The sequence below is a fragment of the Panicum virgatum genome, chromosome 5N, assembly GCF_016808335.1.
Source record: "Panicum virgatum strain AP13 chromosome 5N, P.virgatum_v5, whole genome shotgun sequence".
NCBI lineage: Eukaryota > Viridiplantae > Streptophyta > Magnoliopsida > Poales > Poaceae > Panicum > Panicum virgatum.
The window spans coordinates 66,782,173-66,803,384 of record NC_053149.1 but is presented as its reverse complement, the minus strand read 5'-3'; the positions used below and the strand labels follow the sequence as shown (position 1 = coordinate 66,803,384).

The 21,212-nt window shown below is 48.0% G+C and overlaps 2 protein-coding genes across 2 annotated transcripts; one reads left to right on the top strand and one right to left on the bottom strand.

The window, feature by feature from the left end:
- Positions 1-7,682: 7,682 nt before the first annotated feature.
- LOC120672815 (RHOMBOID-like protein 13) lies at positions 7,683-9,116 on the top strand. The gene has a single exon (XM_039953408.1). It carries the CDS (start codon positions 8,097-8,099, stop codon positions 8,916-8,918), a length of 822 nt encoding a protein of 273 aa, XP_039809342.1. The 5' UTR covers positions 7,683-8,096; the 3' UTR covers positions 8,919-9,116.
- A 503-nt stretch (positions 9,117-9,619) lies between these two features.
- LOC120672814 (calreticulin-3-like) lies at positions 9,620-13,598 on the bottom strand. Its single transcript, XM_039953407.1, has 14 exons — positions 13,446-13,598; positions 12,784-12,891; positions 12,444-12,636; positions 11,887-12,145; positions 11,747-11,803; positions 11,626-11,673; positions 11,428-11,514; positions 11,273-11,330; positions 11,041-11,108; positions 10,832-10,927; positions 10,694-10,750; positions 10,473-10,544; positions 10,125-10,154; positions 9,620-10,013 (listed from the first exon to the last, which is right to left on the bottom strand). Exons 1-14 carry the CDS (start codon positions 13,546-13,548, stop codon positions 10,002-10,004), a joined length of 1,248 nt encoding a protein of 415 aa, XP_039809341.1. The 5' UTR covers positions 13,549-13,598; the 3' UTR covers positions 9,620-10,001.
- Positions 13,599-21,212: the final 7,614 nt, after the last annotated feature.

Genomic DNA, 21,212 nt, shown 5'->3' with positions numbered 1-21,212 from the left:
CCTGCTGGTTCTTCGTAGAACTCCTGAGTCTCCTAGTACTCTTGGTCCTCGGTCAGCTCCTCGGTGCCGGGTTCTATTCGTAAATACGTATAAGTATAGGGGTCAAAGTGCAAATATGCACAAAACTCTCAAATAAGATCCAAATGGCACCCAAAACCTATTCTAACGTGTAGATCATGTTTTTAGAAAAATTATTGGAGCTAAAATGGATTTATTATGAATTTTTGAAGTCAAAAGGTATTTCTGAAAATAATAAATGATTTTCAGAAAATAAAAAGAAAAATCAGTGACACATGGCAGCTTTTGGGCTTGCCACGTGGCATGCTGACGTCAGCATGATGTCATCCAGGGGCGAGGGCTCTGCTGACGTCAGCATGGCCGTTGCTGATGTCAACGTCGACCGGTCAACGTCGACCGGTCAACGGTTAGAGGGCCCACCTGTCGGTCAGCGGGGCCCATGTGTCAGAGCTGAAAAAGAAAAGAAAAAAAAAGAAAAAAGGAGTGCTGTGCTCGTGGGCTTCTTCTCCTCCTGGGCCGGCTCGTGGCCCATCTTCGACTCGGCTTGGGTCGACTCGGCGCTGGGCGGCCCAGTAGGCCGGTTCGGCTTCCTCCTTCCGTGGCTTTTGGCCCAAAGGCCGGTCTGTGCAACGGGCAATGGCCCAACTTCTCTCTTCTTCTTCTTTTCCTTCTCTCTCACTGACGAGTTGGCCCCACTTGTCGGTGCCATCCACTTTCTCTGACAGGTGGGTCCCAACCGTCAGTGGCTCAGGGATCCCGTGCGGCAGCCTCTGGATCCTGTGTGGCTGATCTGAGTGCGTGCGTGCGTGTGGCCGGGGACGGGGCGCGACGCGCGTGACGTCGCGGCGGTGTCCTCGCACGGCGTGGCGGCGGCACGCCGCCGGCGAGGCGCTGCTGGGGGCCTAGGCTGGCAAAGGCGCACACGTGAGGCCAGCAAGGATGCCTGCGGCGGCGACAGTAGAACGCTACGGCGGCGGCGGCAGTAGAACGCTACGGCGGCGGCGCTCTGTGCCGGCGAAGCACGCGCACCGGCGTCCGCGGCGAAGGCCCGACGGAGCGCGGTGGCGGCGACGAGGCGGCGGCTCACCGCTACAAGGCAGCGGCGGCATCCCAAGGGTGCCAAGGCGGCCAAGGGCCGGCCTTGGGGTGTTCCCGCGCGCGTGCGCGCGCGCAGCGGCGGTGCTCGGTCGCCGCCCATGGCGGGGCCAGGCACGGCGCCGGCGAGGTTAGGGCGGCGTCAGGGTTTTGTGCGAACTAGTCACTACTGTAGGAATTATCTCTCCAATTAAATACTTTCTTCGATAAAAGTCTAAGCCCTTGTTTCTTTGTCCTAAGCTAAACTTTTTTTACATACCTTTGACCATTAATATACAAAATTTTATACAAATCACTAACATTAAATTTCATATTGTTAGATTCACTAATTAATATGCCTTCACAATATGTAGCCTTTTGTTTTTAGGATAATACCTTTTATGGATATTGCTGGTTTGTATCGTATTAGATATCGGGTCAATGATTTAATGGACTTAGAGCATCTCTTGCGGTCTCTCTTTCCCCAATCTATCATTGGAAAGAAGATATACTCTAGCAGTTCTCAAAACCTGGCCCCTTTCCCAATAATTATTGGGTTGTTCCAATATTTCACCACAACTCCACTCAAATAAAGGGAGAGTTTTGGCTCTTTCAATATGTCAGTTGTATTGGGATGAGGTTACTGTGAAAGCATCTCTCCCAATAATATATGGAAATGGTATTGGAGCATCCCAATACTATCCTATTGGAAGATATTTATTATGAAACTGCTGTAGTTGCTCTTATATACATGATCAAAGGAAGTATTGTAGTGTTTTTTTTCACATCTTTACATTTGAGCCGCGTTTAATGTTCCATTGCTTTCCATTGTTACTAAAAGTTTGAGCTGGCCATTGCTTTTCGATTGTTACTTTGGAACAGTTTCAGCTGGCTTCTCCCAAAACAACTTTACTGGTGAAGTCAAAGGCGTTGAAGAAAAAAAAAGGTTCACCTGACTTCAGCTTTAATTTTGTCTTAGTTTTGTGAAACCACTGCATTGTACAATGCCTCGGATTACACAAAACAGATGAAGCTGATGCCAACAAAAGCCTCCCAAATGGGCCCTTAGTGTCTTAATGAACTTATAGTAGATACTTCCTACTTTCTACTATTGCCTGTCCATGTGCCTGCGAGAAAACGCTTCACAATATGTCTTTAGAGGATATCTAGACTATAGTTGTTGTAAAATTTTGCCAATTAAGTTTCTAAAAGAAGAAAAGTGGCTGTATTATATTAGTTCAATATTATTTAATAAGAGTATTAAGCACCATAGGTTATTTTTATGTTGGATATTATGCCTAACTTGTCTTCAAAAAGACACTACATCCCTCTGTTATTTAGTTATTTGTGACTTGATAAAAACCCTACTCCCTCGAATTTTCAAATAATTTTCATTTCATATAGTAATATGATCACCAAGACAGGTGTTGACCATGCATTAGTAGTATTAAAACATTCAAAATACAGCAAAAGTGTAATCTTTTGAAACTACTATTGAAGACAAGTCTGGACATGTCATTTTCAAGATCCATAGTTGAAAATCTGATATACTCCATCAGTTCTTCCCTGTAGTCCTGTTAAAATTCTTGACATCAAACAGTGCAGGAAGCCTACGGCATTGGGTACGCCCTTTTTTTTTAATTCTATGATTAGAGCATGCTATGGGTTGAACAAGGAAACGAAAGGTAAGGTGTAAGCAGTCAAAAAAGCATATCACTACTGAATTTTGTTCTGAAAATGATCAAAGTGGCCAGTTTCAAAACGAAATATTCAGTGAAATAAGAGTGGTTGCAAGTGGTAAGAAAAAAGGAGACACAGGTCCACAGTGGTCAAGACAAACACAGCTAGATTGTCCAAAAAAAAAACAGAGATATCCAAGAGCTAGCTAGCAAAGCATCATTCATTGGAAACATGACACTATACTAGTTACTCTCCAGAAAGAACACCAGCATCCTCTACTAGTTACTCTCTAGAAAGAACACCAGCATCCTCTCCCAAAAGAGTCATTCTCTCTTTCTATGTTATAATCTGCCAATACCCAAGAGCTAAGCTAGCAAGACATCATTCATATTTAGGGAACATGACACTATATTAGTTACTGTCCAGAAAGACCACCAACATCCTCTCCCAAAAGAGTCATTTTTCTCTTTCTACATTAAGCTGCCAATACCCCACCAGAGAACTGGCCAAAAGAACAATCACTCTCTCCCCAGCTTATATACAATATCACCAAAGCGACGCCCACCACCAGGTAGCTCTTGATGAATGACCTGCTGAGCGCCAAGTGGTTCAGGAACTTGTAGATCACTAGCTTCCTTAGCTGGTGCATCGTCGTTGCCGTCCTTCTACTCATCCAGCTGAAAAGGAGAAAAAGTAAGCTGATTAGTAGAAGCACACATACTTGAGAATTTTTTTATACTACTTGTCAGTAATCACACTTACAATGTGATACTTCTGCAAGAACTCATTAACATCCATGTGACTGACAATGGTATACTCCCATGCACTTTTTGTTGAAATCCAGAACAGGGCCACCAGAGCAACCATCAGGAGCCACGAGCCCACTAAAATCAGACAGCCTCGTCGTGTAGCCTTTGGGGTTAAGTGATGTTATGGCATTATGGCTTCTATTGCAGAAAGAGAAATGGCCAACCTTATAGCACTAGATACAATGAGGTGGCCACCCTTGCAGGAGACAGTCTTGTAACATTGGTGGATCCTCAGTGATCATGGTAATCACTGGGTGCTCGTTTGTACACACAATGTCCCCACCTTCAGTGTTGAACCTTATATTGATCTTATCAGCATAACATTCAAGAACCATGAGATCTTTTAGTGCATCGAGGATGTTGGAAACCGTATGCAGACATCTACACCTAAGACACCAACTCATTTTAGAGTCGGTTAGCCTTTTCAATTTCTAGCTACATAGTGTATAAGGTCCTTTCAACGACAGAGTCGCCTTCTCGCTTCCGGGTGGCAGAGCCTACCAATAGATGAAACTGGCTTTCGGGAGTCAGAGCCTTCCTACAATGAAGGCAACCCTTTGTGATCCCGGGTGGCAGAGACAGTCTACGATAGATCACAACTTATACACTAAGTACTTAGAAACTGAGAGACTAACACTTACAAGGAAACTCAAACCTTTATTCATAACTCAATTTGATACAACACGAGATGACACTTACACTCTTTATGTGACTACCCTACCATAACATCACTACACTACATGGCAATCTTGCCATCTCCTACTTGAGATCTCTTACCATGGTATGGCATGGGGGAGGGGGACACCCCTATTTATAGGACTTCATAGTTCATATGGTGTTGCTATGTGTCCACCTTCTACACTCTTCTACATTTCTAGAGTTCTCCCTATCTTTATTCCATCATACAAATATCTTTACTCTATAGAGTTCTACACTTCACCATGAGACATGATAACTATTACTCGTACTTGCTCTCCACTCTTCTAGAACCTTCTTACTTTGGTTTGGCATGATCTTATCCTCATGCATTGCAAAGTTAGTTTCTTGTGATTTCCACAATCTTCTAGAATATTTCAAGTATACATTGCATATTTCAACAGAGGGCAATACAGTTTGCCGCAGTTTTGGACCTTTTCATAACACTGATATCCCTGATGCCGGGGTTGTTGTGAATCTCCATGTCTTGATGGGAGCACGTGTTCTCAAACTTAAAATAACAATTTGCAGATTCTGCAGGCAAATCTTCGACGTGAGGAGAATAGCAGTCATCCATTGTATGTGCACATGTGAGAATTCTGTTTTTTTTTCCCCATTGGTAGCAATGAAAAAACCTCTTGAGCTCCTAGTAGCAGATTTAACTTTTTTGGTTGATTTCTTCTTTTTGGCTGATTTGACTTCCCTAACCCTAGCATCATATTGCTTTTTTGAATCTAACCTATCATCTGGGTACACATGGTGCCATAATGTAACGTCAACACTAACAATTGAGGGTAATGTGTCCGCTGCAAGCTTGGCCACCTCTGTTAAAAACAATAATTACTATCAAAGGCCTTGTAACAGTTATTTTTTTATTTTAGACCAAAGACTATTTTTTGGCTTGCTTTAATAGAAAGCAAAAGGTAGCACTAGCTTAAGCCCATATTTAGATTTAAAAAGGAGAAAAACGAAATAACTGTAACGATTGGTATCCCTTCTCTACTGACATAGGAGTATCTAGTATCCATATCTAGTCTATTCAAATCAATCTCAATGAGAAGAACGAAATAACTGTAACAGTTGGTATCCCTTCTCTGCTACCATTGATCTAGCATCCATCTCTAATCAATTCAAAGACAACTGAATCTACTGACATAGGAGTATCTAGTAATAGTATCCATATCTAGTCTATTCAAATCAATCTCATTTGTATCCCTTCTCTGCTACCATGTCTAGCATCCATCTCTAATCTATTCAAAGACAACTGAATCTACTTACGAATGAATGAAATGGCACGAACGCATACTTGTGTGATAGTGTGGGAGGATGCCGGAGCGGGAAGTAACAAACCTGCCAGACACAGGAGCGAGCTGCGGCGGCGCGGCGGCGACGCTCGCACCAGGAAAAGCAGCCATTCTGTTTTCTGCCAGTGAGAAGATCGAATGGTGCCTAAGGCCCCTACGACCAGTTGGCCGGCTGGGGCTGGCGGCACCCCCGCGGCGCGGGTTCGAGTCCTGGGGGACGCGAATTTCCGATGCCGCGGGGTAAAAAATCCCCCTCGCTGGTGGGCCAGGGTTCGGGGGGTTTCTCGGTCGGGTTAAGAGCCGAGGCAGTCGCTTCCTCTTAATGAAACACGGGTGGGGACCGTTTCAACCCCCCGATCGAGTTTTTTAAGAAGATCGAATGGTTAGGGTTTAGGGGCACAAGTCAGGATCGGGGACGGGGGGCTCCTATAGATATAGATAGCTTGTTACAAGCAGCCCAGTATTCGCAACTAAATGGCCCACAAGTTACCGGCCCACAAGTTACGAGCAGCTGTTTTTTCCGCTCTTTTTCTCTAGTCCGGATTGAGATCAGGACTTGTCCATGTTTTTTTTTCCGGAATTCCTAATCATTTATCAAGTAATTTCCTATCAGTTTTTTTTTACGATTTTTCTCTCCACCAGCTCAGACTAAGTGGACGACATCGCTGGTGTGAAGTGAAAGTGAAAAGTAGAAAGAAATGGAGAATGGGATTGGATTGATTCATTGATGGAGATTGTTTACAATATATATACCACCGAATAGACAACATGTCCTTTAGTTACAGCCTTCGAGATGCTGGTTTTAACTTTCTTAATTATCCACTAATTGTTGTATATAATAAAGGGCGGGAGAGGGGGCGGCGGCGACCACGGCCGAGCTCGTGCACGGATCCGCTCCGGCCATCCCTGGCGGCACGCCTCCCCGACGCTCCTCCCTCTCCGAGCAAGCGGGCTCCACGTCGGCACGGATCCGGCTACCGCGGCCATGAACGGAGGAGGGAGGAGCGAGGAGGCAGCCCACACATGCAGACATGGATCGTTTCGCCGCACGCATGGCCCCTGCTCCTCTGCCGAGGGAGGGAGGTAGCGTGACCCTGCTCGCCCTGGAGGGGGTGGAGGTGGGTGCAGGGGGGTGGGGGCGGCGGAGGGAGTAGGAGAGGGAGGGAGCAGCAAAGGGAGCTGGGAGGGGGAGAGCGCGGCGCTGGGAGGGGGAGAGCGCGGCGGAGGGCGCATGGAAGGGGAGGGGGCGGATGTAAATATAGAAGATGATAAATCTCGAGGTTTTTATTTTTTTGGATGTATTCATATTTTTTGAAGTGTTATGGATTTAAGTGGCACAATTTAAAAAGTTTAGGGTGCCAGATTTTGATTTTGTAAGTTGTGAATTTAAGTGGCACCTGGGGACAAGTAGAAGGGCCGCTGGTATATTTAACTCAAAAGTACTGCTGGTTGACACGTAGTTGATGGCCGGTGCTGATTTGGTGTGAAAGAAAAGCACTGCTGGCTGATTAACTCACAAACCTGTCGAAAAGAGGGAATAATATGAGTACTCCCTTCCATTTGAACAACTACGATATTTCCAGGTCTTCTTTTCGGTAAAACCAATCATGAGCTTCTACCGAAAACTACAAAAGAAGGCAAATTTGGCATGAAAGAAGCACTCAAATACGGTGTCAAAAAAAGAAGAAGAAACACTCTAATACTGAAATATGTTATCGTATACCGTAAAGAAAGTCGTTTAAGACATCGATATGGTCTCCAAAAACAACTTTAACCACTATCTTTTTACTATAAAAAATTTATAAAATATAGTCAATATATACTTTTACAAAACTACATTTAAAGATGAATCTACTTACATCACTTTTATATTTTCAAACTTAATCTAAAAAAATTTATTTATAGTCAAAGTTTAAAATATTTGATTTAAGACAAACTCAAAACGACTCCCTTTACAATATGAAGGGAGTACTATTTTCCTCTTATCTTATCCAATGGGCCCAGAAACACGGTGCGGCCCGGCCCGATAGCGGAAACAGGTTTTGGACTGCGACAGCGGCGACCAAACAAATTTACAACAAACTAAGGGTTCTCACTAATCAAGGGCAGTAGGGCACGATCATTTTGCAGCTTAGTCCTGAACTAATCGGAAAACTCACACGACCATCTTTCCTCCCGAAGCGAAGCGACCCAAGACGAAAATTTCCCAACTGCAAAAGCCCTAGGGCATCGGAAGCGCCCGGTCGAGAAGCTGCTCGAATCCCCTCCAAAATTCCAAGGTGAGAGCCACTGATCCATCACAAAACCCATCAAATTTCACAATTCAAATCGCCAAACCCCACCTCCCGCCACCAATTCGTGCGCCCCAAATCGAGCCCATATCCCCTCGCGATTAGTGAGCCCCCAATCTTCCCCACGCGTCCGTCGAATTGCTGGATCATTTCCTCCCCGATTCCCCAATCCCCGAGCCAGGGGTCCTAGGCCCGAAATCTCAGGGAGCTTCCTGTTGGGGGAAATGGGGAAGCCGCTGATCTACGAGATATTGGAGAAGCCGGCGAGCAGCAGCGTCATCGGCATCTGCTCCCTGATCTGGTGGTTCATCCAGAAGCGGGGCATCGGGTACGGGGACGTCGGCCTGAGCTACGAGGCCGCCGTGGACGGCGGGCAGTACTGGCGGATCATCACCTCCGCCTTCTCGCACATCAGCGTCGTGCACCTGGTGTTCAACATGAGCGCGCTGTGGAGCCTCGGCGTCGTCGAGCAGCTGGGCCAGATCGGGCTCGGCGTCCAGTACTACCTGCACTACACGCTCGTGCTCATCGTGCTGTCCGGGTTGCTGGTCCTCGGCTTCTACCACATGATGATTCAGAGGTTCAAGGTCGAGTACTTCAGGAGGGTGACTGCTGTTGGGTACTCCTGCGTTGTGTTTGGCTGGATGACAATTCTGGCTGCCAAGCAGCCGTCATCAAAGCTCAACATCTTCGGGGTTCTGTCGCTGCCGATCAGCTTCGCGCCATTCGAGTCGCTGATATTCACATCAATCATGGTACCGCAGGCTAGCTTCATTGGCCACTTGTCGGGGATCATTGTCGGGTACTCAATTGCCTGGGGCCTGATTCATGGGATCAATAACTACTGGGCAATCACCATGCTCGGCTGGATTGCGCTTGTATTTGTCTTGAGCTTGAAGCGTACAGGTTCTGTGGAGTTGAGTTTTATTGAGATCGAACCAGTGACAGACCCGTCACTGCCTTCTGTTGGTGTGGTTGCCACCAGAAATGGCAGAACTCTTCAGATGGATGTGTTACCTGCAAGAAGAGTTGCCGACATTGTATAGTATGCAGAAATGTTTGACAAAAAAATCTTGTTTTTGTTATGAAAATTTTATCATGTTGACACCGTGCATTGTATTCAGTTTTGAAATTTTGGTGTCATGGATGTCTTTGGTCATCCTTGGTATAAAGGAATTATTCATCTGGACTTCAAGATGCTTCATGTTCACTTTGAAAAGAAAGGAATTCTGTTGTGCTAGTTATCATGTGAGGTCAGGTTTTGCAACTGAATTTCTTCAGTGCTGTTTGTATACACCGTAGCTTGCATGAAGAACTGATATGTTCATTCCTTCTGTTACGCACAAGTGCCGAGCCACTGGAAAAAATATTTTTGACAGGACAGCATTGTTTTGGGGGTCGTTGTTCTACTCCTTTACACTGCTGTCTCACTGTATTTTGGAACTCTGATGCTGTTCCATCGCATCAAGCCATCAACCAATCACTTAGTTCTAAACATCAATAGGTCTTACAACAGGAAGCTTAACCAGTTTACTATCGGCGGAGTGATTTAAAAAAATTTGTGCATAAAGAAAACTCTGAGAGCTTGTAGGTTCAGGCCTTTCTTCCATGATCTGACCTGAAAGCTTGAAACCTACCTGTACATTTATGCATCTGTGCTGATAAATCAAGCGCGTCAGTATCATTTTGAGCATCAATTTAATAAATATCAAGTGTCCTCAACAACAGCACTTTGTACAACTGACTGGGCACGTGGTAAAATTTGGGATCATCTTAGATTCATATTCTTGTAAGGTCAATTAACATTATTCATATTGGCGAGGATAATGTTTTGACATTACAAAGCTAGCACATTGCCAGCGCCGTGTAAATTACATGCATAACAGACTCATCCCACTATTTTGTGTCAAAGCCAAGTTTTCACTGGAATGTCCTGCTGTTGCGCAGGAAGCAGGAATGATATTCGGTTTTGTCCATGCCATCTCAATCTGGAAATTTAATATTTTTTGGCGCATAGCACGGAACACTTCAGGTTGTTTGGCCTGGAGATTCAATTATTGATGAAAACGTCGTGTCATGTCCATGGTGGCTTGAGATTATGCTTCAAAGAATGTAACTTTTCGAGAACTTCACAGCTCATCCTGAACATGGAACCAGCATACTACATAAGCTTCTTGTCATAATCGAGTTAGGAAGTTCATAATAGATAGTACTAGCTGCATTTCTTCCATAAAAAAAGCATTTTGACTTACATGGTAGTCATCCCAGTGATCCCTGTAACGCTGTAAAAGCAAGGAAGGAGAGTTAGTGCACCATGTATGCATATACTGCACTGTATTTTAGGCAATGATCTGCGCCTCCAGCACATGAGCACAGCACAAATCACAACACATAAATGCAAGCCTATAGCAAGCAGTGCAAATGCAAAACACATCAACGCAGCATTCTGACTATTTATGTTTCATTTCTCTAATATGGCCCCTTTTGATGATACGGTAATAACTTGAGAAAGGAATCAGAGGTGAAGCTTTTATAATTAGGATCTTAATGGAAAAGGCAAAAATCTAGGTGAGGTATGTAACAGGATGAAGAAAATATACTTTTTTGTATCTGTCCCTGTCCTTCCTGTCTCTTCGGGGCCGGCCTCGTTCATCCTTTCCTTGTTGCGCTTCCTGTGCACAAACAGTTTAGCAGAAAATTTAGCCTCTTTAACAGATTTTAGTTATTCTTTGATTCAACGACATTGAATGATGATCAACATAGAAGTAACAAAGTCCAACTGAAGGTAGATGATTCATAAATCACAGTGCTTCATTCTAACCCTATCTTCTCTAGCTTTCCTCTCCTTTTCAGCTTCTTCAAAAGCCTCCTTTTCAGCCTGCAGAAATAACAGAAAACTGAGATAAGTGTTCCCAGGAGGTAGCAGGACCAATTTGGTGAAAGGCTTATTTGTGGTTACCTCCCTATTCGCACCCAGAGTCTCCTCAACAACCTTTCTTGCATACTCAGGGTCATCGCAAATCAGAATATTGTCAAAAACTGAACCAGCTTTTACCTGCATATATTTGAGATAGAAGTCTACATCATGCTACGTCACTTAAGAAATCATAAGGCAGCAGGAAGATGGAATTTTAAGAAAAGACATTAAAAAAACACTGTATATACTACCTGCCAAACTTCAATTCCAACATACTTCAAAGGTTTCAGCACATAAAGATCTGGGTCGTCCTCAAACTCTGCAAATTAATACATCGATAGCATCAAACTTGACCTTCAAAGCTTAAAGTGGGGGTAAAATTCAAAATCAGCTGTTGAATCGAATATTGGAAGTAGCCTGAATGTGCACTGTATTATTAAATAGTTGTGTATACATAAAAAACCAATATATTTATTTGGATACCTGGATTATCAATCCATGGGGTCTTCCATTTACCCTTGTAGTTAGGATTCTTAATTCTCTGCAAGCAGCAGCATGTGAAAATGTGAACTCTATATATAGATGATACCGGAGTACCAGACCTTGCCAAGGACTGCTTGCCAAACAAAATACCGCACCTTGCGTTTCCATGGTCCCCTGTATGCTGGATTTGATATCATTCTGGGCTTCCATATGCCATCATCATCATCATCCCATGTGTCAGGCTGGTTTATAGAAGGAAAAAAAATTCACAAATTTTCCATGTTATGTTTTGTCTACTTATTTACATATATGGTTCCATGGCTAATACTTGACTAATGTTAGAACTTGCGTACCTTTTTGTCCTTTGGATCAGGAATCTGTTTTGGGATAGAATCATAGCCCTGGCTAACACCAATGGAACATTAAGCAACATGTGTGACAATGCATATTCGGAAGAGTTGTGGAATCACAAACCTCTGGCTTAACATCATCAGGATCATCAATATATTCTCTGTCATCCCAATCCTTAGGCTGCAGTGAAGATGTATACATTAGAAAATATAAGTTTATCATGCTGGCAAAATATAGCTCTAATTATAAAAATAATAACCAACCCTTTTGGCGTGAACATCCTTGATTTTACGAGGAGGGAGGATGTCCCAGTCAGTGTACATGCTCCCAGACTCTCTTTCACGGTTATCAACAAGTAGGCTATAAGATGCGTCAGGCCTAAGAATGAAAGTATACATATGCGTTAACTTGTCCGTCTCACATTCTAGATTTTTCTTGATTGGATAATTCTGCCCTTGGTAAGAAAGTATAAGATGGAGCTTCTTTGTTTCAGTACCACATATATCTGGCCCAAACATCAAGCTGCACAAGAGACAGTTATGAAAGTTAGCAGGCACCACTCAGCAGGCGACAACAAGAATAATAACAATAGAGGCTGCAATTCATATTCAGACACTACATTCAGAAGCAATGATAGGATTATTAATTTGCAAGCTGTGAAGTCTATATCGACTCTTAAAACACAACTAAATTATATGTTAAGAGTGCATTTGTCGTCCATCAACAATTTGAACAGCTAAGCACACATCAAGCATAGGAATCAATGTGGCTTTGAAAGAATGGGAAATTCCATGGGGACAAAAGCCGTTAAGAAATTTACCTGTATGGAGTGTCCCCACTAAATTTTTTCTGGTTGACATAACCGGACATAAGCTTAATATATCCACCACCGCACTCGATATCCTGCTCAAACTTAATTGAGTACTGGACCACCAGTGTCCTGTTCTTGTTACTGAATTGTGGGAACTTGGCTGAGATAGCAAAATGCCTAGCATCCATTGTTGTTTGTATTCCTGATACGGTATACACAAAAAACAAAGCACATGGATCAATAAACTTACTGGAACTAAGCTGTTGAGCAAGCATGTCATGTTTTATGATCAAATGATCAACATACATAGTCAATTGAAACAAAAGTGTGCCAGGGATGAAAAATAAACCTTTGTCATCAGGATCTCCAGAGTATCTTCCGGCCGTGTGCTTGAACCTTCCAGCTTTCCCTTCACTCCTTTTCCAATCAGATTCCACCCACCGGGACTCCCAGCCATCTGAACATTCGCACCGAAACAGAACAATTTAGTACTAACATGGTAAAACATCTTAAATTAGAATGACAATGGTCGAGGAACATTTTAAATTATAATTGCAAAACCAAGCTCATGTCATCAGTTTTTCACTCCATGCCAAGCTCAGCAAGCTGCTAAAGCGCTGCACCCAAATCCTAGAGCGCTTCCGGTACTACTGGTAATAATTTCAGCTGGAATCCTTGAGTACATCAGGTCATCAGTTCAGCTCATCTCCAAACAGTCAAAACCTCGTTTGCCAAGGGCAGCAGCCGCAGGGGCACAGCGATAATACTCGCAAAGCACAGGGGGTGACAAGGAAAAGTAGCGCACGCCCGATCAATCCCGTCAACACTCAGCAGGTAGCGGCCCATCATCCCAATCCAGTAGGCTGCCGCTACCAATCCGGCAACTCGAATCGGAAGCAAGAAAAATAAGCATCTACCTACTATAGATAGCACGAGGGCAAGCTGGGGCTAATCGGGAAGCGCCAAAGCGGTGAGGAGCGGGGAGCAGTCAGTGAGGCATGTGTGCAATACCTTCGAAGCGCTCCTCGAAGAAGACCTCGCCGGACGCGAGGAGGAGCAGCGACGAGAGGACGAGGAGGCGGCCGCGCAGGCCGCCGCCGCCGCGGGGACCCATCGCCGGAGACGAAGCGGGGAGGAGGGGGAGCTTGGCTGCTGCAGTGGCGACGTGCTGAGCTGTTGGGTTGGGCCAAAGGGAATATTTGTAGTGCGCGTGGGAGTCGAAGTGACCCTAGATGTTGGTTCAATTCATGATAATGCCACTCAGGTGTCAGAACTTGCTCAACGCATAGTACTGCACAAGTTGGTTGTTAATTAGTGATCAGCTTCAATTCTTTTTAATTTAAAATTGTGTACTATTTTAAAATAAAATTTATTTTAAAAATTAATATAAAATTTTAAACTAAAAGATTTTGAAGGCACATATAAAGATCACCGATTAGCACCCTGTGCACAAAGAATCTGCAGGTGGCGTTTTGGTGGTTTATTCGAGACTCCTGGGCATTTCATGCGGACCACGGGAGGACCGAGTGGGAGCGCGGAGACTGGAGAGCGGAGCAGTCTGCAGCAGACCAGACCGGTGGTAAGTGGTTACTCCGAACGGACGGCCGGCCGGCCGCGACTTGTCAAAGTCAACGTCGCTGCTTCGGACGTGTCCCTACCTGGATGGGGCCCACTGTCGGCGGAAATGCCCGCAAAGCGCGTGTGTGCTATCGATTTCTCCTATCCATGGCGGAAAGCCTACGCACTTAATTCCACATCAGCCAATCGCGAGTTTGTAAATCACTTGCGTAGCCAATGACAGGAGGCCACGTCAGCCGACTGAGGTGTTCGCTGCTTCGCCATGGGCGTGGGCTTCGTGCGGACCGGAAGTCGCCTACGGTTCGGTTCGTCAGTCGCTGGATCGCGACTCGTATATAGTAAGCCGAAAGCAGCTGCAGAGTTCAGCAGTCAGAGGAGCAACCGCTGAGACTGGCGCGGCAGGAGAGGAGTTGTGGTCGGCCCGAAAAGCAAGGAACCGGCGGGCCACGACGAGTTGAAGTCCGCCAAGGCCCAAGAGCAATCTGTTCTGACGGCCCAAACCTCTGTTGTGTTCGAATTCGAACTGAATCCTAGCATTGTTTCCGTCTTGCACTCGTGTCATCGTGTGTGCACGCAAGCGAGATCGAGGGCGAGCCGAACCGTGCCTGCGAGCATAATAAGTCCAAGGCCCAAGCGCAAGGGGCGCACGCCGTGTTAGACAGTGGAATATATATATATATATATATATATATATATATATATATATATATATATATATATATATATATATATATATATTCGGGTAGTTTTTTTTCTAATAATCTTCCAGTGTTTGAGATTCGTGCAAATCAACTGTAACCCTTGGATTCCACCTAAATCCTAATCCCCACCTCCTTCTTCCTTCTCCCTCCCACTGCCCGCCGCCACCTACCGCCGGGGGCTGCCCCGCGGCCGTGCGCCGCCGCCCCACGGCCCCGACGTCCCGGCGCCGCCGCTCCCCTGGTCTGGACAACCGCCGCGCCTGCGGCCCCGCCGTCGTCCCTCGCGTCGCTGCCCGCCTGCTCCGAGCACTCCCACCGCCTACTGTGCGCCGCCGCCTGCTCCGCCGCCACCTCCTCCTGCTCCGCCGCGAGTCTACTCCGCCGCCGCCAGCTCCGCCACCGCGCCCGCATCGCCGTCTCGCCGGGCCGCCGCCACCGGCCGCCGGCGTCGGAGAAGAGGTTGGGGGTTCAACATTTTCGAAGTATTAGTTTAACATTTTCAAACGATTGGTTCAACATTTTTGAAATTGTAGTTCAACATTTTCAGAATACTAATTCAACATTTTTTCAGTAAAATGCTGAATACACTGTTAGATGGGTTTTATTGGGCTTTATAGGTGAGTTGCTTAGTCATCTTCCACAAGATACATAGGGACCCCCGTGTTAGACCTGATCGATCGAGCTCATCCACCCGGCACTCGTCGTCTAGCTATATCGCGCTGGCCGGTGAGCACCAGCGGTTCCGCCGCCAAGGGTAGAGCGAGCTTCCTCGATCACGACTGCCCCGTGCAAGGGCGCCATGTCAAGCACGGTGCGCGCTAGACCTCTTCAACACCATGCGCGCCGGGAGGTCATCCAGAGGCCACTACGAAGACGGCTATCAACAACTTCTAGTGCCTACGATGACAACCATTAAGCCGGCCTACCGGTGGGCCATCCGGGTAAGGGATTGGACTACATTCACGTGCCCACTTTGCCTCAACTTATGGCTGCCATTGTATATATTGTTACTCCTTCAGATCTTAGTTTGGGTAAAACCAATATGTCACAATCTATATAACAATGGAGCGAAAAATAAACTGAATTTTCATCTAGATCGATCCCTCCTGATATGTATGGAGTACCGTACCGCGTCTAATAACAAGATCGACCTTAGTGTTTTTCTCAAAAATAAATCATCGTGTATACTTAAGTCACTTGCCATTCCAGGGATGTGTGTGCATATATGTTTGTGAACATCTGCGCATCTATACTGTATTTCGTAAGAAAAAAAATCACTTGTCATATATTAAACTAGAAACATGTTGGGTTCACATGTTACAATCCACTACTTCATTTAGTTTATTTACATGTTCTAATAATTTTTGCGCTAACTTAGACACCTTCTCTGTCCAGGGTTTTGTCACTACCTGCGCTATCATGATAGCAAGCGGAGCTATTATTTCAGACGAACACATCAGTGTGAAGATAGCAGGCGTTGTCGTAATGATATGTGTGGTGTGGTATACATTCGTCGCCTCAACAGATGCGCTTGTGTATAGACCACAGCAGATCGAGATTCCACATGAATCTATGGTGTGATTATCCACCACATACTGCTAAGTGCTAAATCTAGCTAGCCTATTTTAAATAAGCATTTTCTTATGTTTTTTTAATAAGCATTTTGGTAGTAGATGCAATATCTCGACATGTATGAACTTTCTATTGAGTCACGTGAAAGCAATGTCATTGCTGACTTGGTGGACATAGAACAAGTCAACGTGGATCCTGCTCTCATGGGTCCACCTGTCAGTTTCGAGTCCCACCTGTGTGTTTCGGCTCGGCTGCAGCTGTGCAGGCAGTGGCAGATCCAGAAATTTTTTGGAGCCCGGGCCACATTAGTTGTGCTCGTCTATACTTAGATTAATTTGTGCTCGTTATGTGCATAACCAACTATTTATCCTAAACTTATGTTCATAATATTCATTTGCACAGAGCTTGGGTGCAGGTGTCGCTCCTAGATGAGTCCGGGCTAGGGCCCGGGTGGCCGGGCGCTGTGTCCGCCAGTGTGTGCAGGTTTGTGTAGTCCGGCTCCATGGTTCATAGACGTAGTCCACGGAGTCGGTTTGCAGTAGTTGCTTCCCTTTTGGATGTGGTCTTGTTCGCGTCGGGCTTATGGGTGCACCATAGATATTCGGCAGAATGCCTCATGCATTTGCCTAACGGGCAAGGGCAGGGCAAGCCTCTTGGGCGCGGCGTGGGGTCACGTGTGTGCAGTCGATTTGGCGGGCAGTGACGCCAGCGCGAAGGCTTGGGGGAACTACGGCGGCCCGAGAACCCCACGTCGCTGCCATGGATGGATCCGACCATCCTGGGCGAGTAGGCCACCAACACAAGACACGAAGGTGTGCGCCCGTCGTCTGGGCGAGAGTAGCGCATCGGCGTGACGGTCGATGCCCGGCCCGAACGCCGCGTGTGTGGACTTGCGGCTCAGCGGTTGCATGATTGCATCTCGCGGCAGCTCGGAACGACGAGTTCGTGGCGCGCGCGAGTGAAGGCTGTGCTGGTGCGGGGCAGCGGCGAGCAGCCGCTGTGCTCCGGCTTGGCCGTTCGCTCGCGGCGTGTGACTTGTGGCGATGTTGCGGCCGCCAACAAGTCCGAGGCACCCACCAGGTGCTCGGCACAAGTCCGACCCCGCAGGAGCAGCAACACAATACCTCGCGGGTCTGCCATGACCGCCGCCAGCCGCTTCCTGCCCTCGTGCCCGTGCTTGGCCTGGGCCCGCGACGCCAGGCCGATGCCCGTTCTCTCACCCCAAATTTCCGCGTATAGTTGGCCAAACGGGCCGGCCCGGCACTACACGGCACGGGCACGGCCTGGCACGGCACTAAACGGCACGGCACTAAGTGGCACGGTTGATTAACCGTGCCGTGCCTGTTAGTGCCGCCGTGCCACATGCCAGGCACTAGCACGACACGGCTATCAGTTAGCCGGGTCGTGCCGTGCCAAGGGGCACGTTAGTGCCCGGGCCAGAACTAGCACGGTAGTGCCAAAAATACTCATTCAACTCAGAATTTATAGTAGATTCAAACAAGCACATAATTTAACTCAGAAAACTCAACACAAGATCTAACAAAAGATAAATTTTATCAGGAGCTTGTGCAATAGCTGCCTCATTAAAAACCTCTCTAGATAAAACTCACATTTGTGAGAAACTCTAGAGAGGGAAAAAGAGTACAGCCAAGCTCCAATAATGTTCATTACATCACAGTCCAATACTTAAAGTTCTAGAGTGTCCATAAGTCCTAAATATTACAGCCCATTACATGAATGATCACTAATCAAGATAAAGTTCTTCAAAAGCTTGTTCAAGCTCCTTGTCTTCCACATTCTGTTGCAGCCTTGCTTCTGCAGCCTCCCAGTCCTTGATGCAGGTCAGCATCTCCACCATTTCAGGCTTCAGATTCCTTCTTCGCTCCTCGATGATCCTGCCAGTCATACTAAAAGTGGATTCTAAAGATATGGTAGAAACAGGAACAGTTAAGATATCTTTAGCCATGATTGAGAGTACTGGGTATGTAAGTTTGTGCTGATGCCACCAGTTCAAGATGTTGAAGTCATCAGTTAGGTGGTTGACAATGTCACAGTCTGTTGTGGGGATTTTTAGGGGTACCCACAGCCGGGTGGCGGAGCGCACCCGCCTATTCCCAGTGAGGGAGTACTCGGGGAAGTACTAGGCGATGGGGCTGGATCTTCGCTGAGACAAGGACTCAAGAACACTCGATTTAGAGTGGTTCGGGCCGCCGGAGCGTAATACCCTACGTCCACTGGGAGATGTATTGTCTTGGTTGTGTGAATGAACCTATCCTCTGCTGGCCTTGGCTCTTGCCCAGCCTGAGGTTTTCTAGCGGCGCTCCCTCCTTTTATAGATCAAGGGGGAGCGGATACATAGGACGTCGATGCCCCGACAGGTGGGCCCAACGTGAATGCGGCTACAGTGGTAGCGAATCTTTCCTTCGATATGCGTACTGCTGCTCTCCTGTCACAGGGGTCTTCTCTTGTTCCGTCAGCTAGGTGCCCGTTGGAGTAGCGTAGCTTGCGGCGTGGCCTGCTGAGGCTATTATGTAGCGTCATAATGGGTGAAGCCGAGCCGTCGTATCCGACTGTTACGGCAGACTGGCAGACGCGGCATGGGCGGCGCCATCGGCTCCACTGCCTTGGTAATACGCGATCAATAGTGCCCCCTGGTCAGTCAAACGCCTCGGCTTCCACTATATCAAAGTGGATGTCCACCTACTGCAATGAATGCGAAGGTAGGTGGACCTCAATATGGAGACCAAGGACTTCATACACGTGTCGGCCCCGGACCGCCCTGAGGCGGGGCGTCCAAACTTTCCCTTCGAGAGGGGTCCGGTTGCTATCCAGGACCCTATGAGGGGTCCGGGACCCCGCGGGGGTCTGGATTCCTTGGGAGGTCCGGAGCCCTGGCTGCTTGCGCTTGAGCGCCTGTTTTTCCTGGGACACGTGGCGTTCCCAGACCTTCCCCGGCCGCGGAACAGGTCCGGACCTTTGTCGGGAGGACAGGACTTCGGACTGCAGGGGTCCGGCTGTTTGGTTGTAGTCAAGGATGACTACTAAGGCTCTTGCCTAGTCACAGCAAGAGGGGGTACCCCAGTCCTGGGGTACCGACAGTGGCCCCCGGGCCCACCTCGGGAGAGGTATGAACCCGCGGGTGGGGCCACCACCGTGATGTGTTCCGACGCAACTTGATTGCGTTGGTGTGCTCTTGGAGAGAGTGGGCATCCCGGACCCCTGAGGCCGGTATGATTGTTGCCTGGTTTAGGTACTAGAGTGCTCTCCACGGGGCGACGAAGGTGTAGGCTTAGGGTACAGAACCAAGCTAAGCGGCTACACGGACTTCGGATCGCTCAGGGGGTAGCACTACTTCCCGGACCCGGCTTTTGTCGACCGTCTCCGCCGGAGCGGGCCACCGGAGTGGACTTGGAGCGACCGGGGCGAGCGGTCTCCGCCGGAGCGGGCCACCGGAGTGGACTTGGAACGACCGTGGCGAGCGGTCTCCGCCGGAGCGGGCCACCGGAGTGGACTTGGAGCGACCGTGGCGAGCGGTCTCCGCCGGAGCGGGCCACCGGAGTGGACTTGGAACGACCGTGGCGAGCGGTCTCCGCCGGAGCGGGCCACCGGAGTGGACTTGGAGCGACCGTGGCGAGCGGTCTCCGCCGGAGCGGGCCACCGGAGTGGACTTGGAGCGACCGTGGCGAGCGGTCTCCGCCGGAGCGGGCCACCGGAGTGGACTTGGAGCGACCGTGGCGAGCGGTCTCCGCCGGAGCGGGCCACCGGAGTGGACTTGGAGCGACCGTGGCGAGCGGTCTCCGCCGGAGCGGGCCACCGGAGTGGACTTGGAGCGACCGTGGCGAGCGGTCTCCGCCGGAGCGGGCCACCGGAGTGGACTTGGAGCGACCGTGGCGAGCGGTCTCCGCCGGAGCGGGCCACCGGAGTGGACTTGGAGCGACCGTGGCTGACAATCCGATGAAGCATGTTACCGGACCTCATAGTAAGGTGCAAAGAAACCAAGCCTTATACTAGAAGAGAGCCCGGGACCTCTAAAGTCAGCAGTCCTGGATACTAGAGTACTTGTAACAGGGTAGTGAAGTACGTAAACTTAGGGTACATTACCAGGCTAAGCCACGCGGAGCTTCTCTACCCCAGGATACAAATACCACTTCTCCAGAGCAGGTCCTTAGGGGTCCGGACCGCCTTCCAGCTAGAAGGGGTGTCTTTACCTGACCACAAGCCAGCAACTTAACTTGGATTGTTAGCAATAAGGGAAACTCCGGTCAAGAGAAAAGAATAGTTAAACCAAGGCGAATAAATGTAATCAGGGTGGAGCCTAGGCAAAACTGAGGAGGAAAATCTCCTTTATTATTGTGGTTGTCACGGTATACATCGGAGGTCGGGATTACGAGGACGGACCTCCACCGCTCCGGACCGCTTTTGCCTGTTTGTGTGATAGGGCCAGAGGTCGGGTTTACAAGGTCGGACCTTGACCGCTCTGGACACACACGTAGACACCACGCTATTACAAAGGAGAAAATCTCTCATTCCTTTCTTAGGAGTAACCTACGGCTGCATGCTATACAGCGTGTTCTTCTTCGGAGGTGAAGGCGCCCTGAACGTGCCTGAACCGCATCATCCAGCATCACCTCGGGAGCTCGGGGGACCCCTCCTTGCCTAAGAGCTGTCACATGCTTACATGGCATGAGACAAATTCTTTGGCTTTGAATGGAAGAGGCCCCCTCCCCCTGCCGTCGCCGTTGCCGATGGAAACCAGAGCCCTTGCGCAGCAGATGGACCGGTGCGACGCGTGGAGAAGTGCGGTCGTTCGCCGGCTTGTCCTTGGTGCTAGCGCCAGGGGCCCCCGCACGAGGAGGCGGGGTCCTGTCTGCAGCAGCACCGAGCAACGCTGAGGTGGATCTCCGGCGCTGGAGACGGCGGGACGACA